Source organism: Pundamilia nyererei, unplaced genomic scaffold (genome assembly GCF_000239375.1).
Source record: "Pundamilia nyererei isolate P.nyererei 1_Seehausen unplaced genomic scaffold, PunNye1.0 scaffold01193, whole genome shotgun sequence".
NCBI lineage: Eukaryota > Metazoa > Chordata > Actinopteri > Cichliformes > Cichlidae > Pundamilia > Pundamilia nyererei.
The window spans coordinates 5036-8847 of NW_005188594.1; the positions used below are offsets into that span (position 1 = coordinate 5036).

Here is a 3812-nt window from a genome sequence, read left to right on the forward strand (position 1 = left end):
CCACACATTTGGACTGATTTGTGACCACTGTTTGGGAGGGATGGTTATATTGTGTATCTGGAATGAATTTTAGGTCTCTACGTCCATCCCATGGGGAATGGGAGCAGTAACAAAGGTGTTGCGTTTATATTTTTGTTGAGTGTATTTATGGTGTTGACAAGGTGATATGTGAGCTCTGTGTAGAATGTTAATTTGGATTGCCTTTACTTTATTACAGATGCTTAGAGATTTAGCATTCTCCCAGAATTCGTCACTCGTCACTAATCTCTATATGTAATTCCTTTTCCCAAGTCCTCTTCAAATTAGTTGTGTTGGTGACCCCAAATTCTGTTAACAGGCCATAACAAATTTTATTGAAGTTCTAAGGTTTGGCTGAAATATCTGCTTTTCACAGTTAAAGACGGTTTAATTATTAAGTATTGTTGTAGCCTTTGGATATGGTCCCTCACTTGTAAATATCTAAAGGAGTTGCACCTGTGAATGTTGTATTTATCAACTAGCTGACATGAGGTTAGACCCGTCCATTAAGTCAGAAAAGGTAGAAAAAACATCGGCAGCCCAGTTCCAAAAGCCGGGGTCGGTGGTCCAGAAAGAGAGGAAAATTCGAAAAGGGAGTGAAAAGAGATGTTAAGTGAGCCCTTCCTTCTAGCTTTTGAACCATTTGCCAAGCTCTAACAGTAGATAATGTGAGTAGGTTGCTACAGAAAATCCTTAAGGTCTTCAGTTTTCCCACAAAAAGAAAAATTTTCAAAGGGAAGTTGGAGCTCTCAATATCCAACCACACAGGAGCAGGCTGTTGTACCCAATCGGCAGCTATATGCATATGGGTGCTCAGCTGATACTTCCTTATATCTGGGAAATCAAGGCCCCCCTTTGAGGATGAAAAACATAATGTGGATATTTTAAGACACGGTTTCCTCCCTGCCCAAATAAAGGAGCTAAACCAGCCTTTTAGAGTTTGAATAATTTTGTTTGTGAAGAGCATCAGAACCATCTGTATTTCAGAAGAGCGATATGTCCGAGCCAAGATAGAGGTAAGGATTATAGTCTCTCCAAATCTAATTTGACCTGCTAAAATTTGGGGCTAAAATTAATTTTATACATCTGGTCGAAGGTGGGTGTGACCCTAATTCCCAGATACGTAAAGCCCTGTGGGGACCAAGTGAAGGGAAATGGAGAAGGGGCCCGAGATTTTTTTGTGATGAAGTTGATAAAGTGTTTACTATGACCAACACATTTAATCTTGCAATTCACAATAAGTAACTCTGCGCTGATCTTTCAGATGTCTCCTCAGACAATCTACTGAATGCCTATGTGTTGCTGAAGCTGCTGATGCTGAGCAATTTCCTGTTCAGTTGCATTTTAAATCATTTTGCCATTTTAGAAGTAAAAATTGAATGACTTGACTCCAGGAAAAAAAAAACCCCTGAAAATGTTTTTCTTTTGTTCACTAATATCAGCTGTGGAGAAAAAACAAGTTAAAGAAAATAAAGTCAAACTGAAACTGCTCTGAAAGACATTTTGTGAAATAACTCAAACAGTTGTGTCTGTAGACTGGACCAGGTGTTTTTTTTCCATACTGACCTTCCTTTGTCATCTCTAAAATTAATCTGGCCACCTCCATCACATTGTTAGTATATGTCGCCATCATAAGATCCACTGTTCTCCTTCTGCTTGCTTTCTCCAGACGACTTTTTTTCATGGTTGGAAAATCACCTACAGGTACATTCTGCAGGTACCAGTGAAAAAGTTTCAGCTCCTCCTCTCCCAAATCATCCAACAGGTCTAACAGCTGATCCTGAACAGATGTCTTAGATCTATAAAACATGAGAGGATATTTAGAACTGAGGAAACAGAGTGAATCAGGATCAGAGTGTTACAACATCATCGTCTCTGGATCTGAAGGGTTTTGGATTCTACTGTTTATTTGCTGCAATGACATGATGTTAATGAGAAAACCAGAATCCCCAGTGATTAGACCAATCCTGTAAAACCTGAGGGTCAGGAGCTCTGATCTAAAAACAGCAGAAGATCAAAAAACCTGATCAGAGGAAACCCAGACCTAATCCTAATGAACCTAATTTTATTTCAGAGGAACCTAGAACATGAACAGTTGAGTTTGTTCAAGTTGCTAAAAGTTGCTAAAATAAAACAGCACATTTCTTTTTAGTAGCTCTGAGATCACAGAATCCAAAGGTCCAGTTGACTGAACTTTTAATAATCTTATTTTCTTCTCTCAGGTCAAGTTTGTCTAACTTTTATTTCAGTTGAAGTATTGAGTAATCAAATTATTCTAGTTGGTGGGTCAGATTAATGTTTGTCTTTGGGTCGTGTTCAAACACAATGAGCCATGTGAGCATGTGCAAAAGACTGAGTCTGATATACTTTTAATTAGTTTGTTTGGTTTCCTTCTATCCGCCTGTAGAACTGTAACCATATCAGGATGTTTTAGGTCATGTTTATGCTGTGAGAGTATGTCAGGGATTTTTTAATGAAGCTATATACGTCTTAACGCATGCTCAATCATCCAGGTCAGGAAATCCCAAAACCGTGGTTCTGTTCATCTGGACATAACATTTTCAAGTTCTTCAGTCTCAGCTGACTGACTGAAACCAGCAACACTGAATGAACAATGGTCTGTGAGGTCAGTTTCTTAATCATGACAATGGATCAATGGCCATGAGTACCATTCACAGAAAATGTCTGCAATCAAAGCATTGTAAGATGGTGAAAGATGTAAATGGCCTGCATTTGTATAGCGCTTTTCTAGTCCCTAAGGACCCCAAAGCGCTTCACACTACATTCAGTCATTCACCCATTCATTCACACACTGGTGATGGCAAGCTACATTGTAGCTACAGCTGTCCTGGGGCGCACTGACAGAGGCGAGGCTGCCGGACACTGGCGCCACCGGGCCCTCTGACCACCACCAGTAGGCAACATGGGGTTAGTATATTGCCCAAGGATATTTGGCATGCAGCCAGGAGGCAGCCTGGGATCGAACCTTCTGATTAGTGGCTGACCTGCTCTGCCACCTGAGCTACAGGCACCTCGGGCTGCTGGGGGATTCTCAACATGGACTGACTGTTTCTTCTTCACTTACTGTCCGTTCATAGCCTGGTTCTGCCAGAGGTTTCTTCCTGTTAAAAGGGAGTTTTTCCTTCCTGCTGTCACCAAAGTCTTTGCTCATAGGGGATGAGATGGGGAAGGTCTGTGCTGGCAGACGTTGGTTACTGGCCTGCTAGCCTGGCTGCCCTTGGGTGGGTCCGGGATAGGCATGAAGGCTTGGGGGTCTGGGGGTGGTCTGCCCCTGGGCTGGGGCTCTGGCTGGGCCTTGGGGCCTTGGGTCCTGGTTGTTGTGTCACCGGGGTGGTGGGCGGGTGGGTGCATGAGGGCTCAGCCCCGGTGCGGGGGACCTCTAGTGCATCGGACCAACTGGAGAGCTCTGTAACTGGTGGGGAGGCTGTTACATCTATGCAGGAGGTCAGGAGCTCACTCTGCAGGTGGGGGAGAGATATTGGAGAGGTGGAGAATGACTCAACCTGTGTGTCTACTGTCTTGTGTAGTCTGGGAGAAGATTGAATGATGGGGTGGGTGCAGTTTTCTCTGCGGTGTGGTCGGGTGGGCTTCCCCGGACCCTGTGGTGTGGGGCGGTGCTGCTGCTGTGGGCCCCGGTTTGGATGGGCCTGGGGCCCCTTACCCTGGTGGGTTCCAGAGTGTGGGGGTGCCTACTGGGGTCAGCGGGGGAGCTGGCCCAGGGAGTGGCTGCTTGCCCATCCCTTTCTTCCCTCCCCACCCTCAGCTGCCTCCCT

General features: G+C 44.4%; 1 protein-coding gene across 1 annotated transcript in view; it reads right to left on the minus strand.

Moving 5' to 3' along the window:
• Positions 1-3812, minus strand: part of LOC102214234 (uncharacterized) — a gene marked incomplete at both ends in the record, with an annotated part of 14682 nt that overhangs the window by 4423 nt on the left and 6447 nt on the right. The window contains one exon of the mRNA XM_013908101.1: positions 1585-1817. Within this exon, the coding sequence (XP_013763555.1) occupies positions 1585-1817 (233 nt within the window). The remainder of the gene's footprint in view (positions 1-1584; positions 1818-3812) is intronic.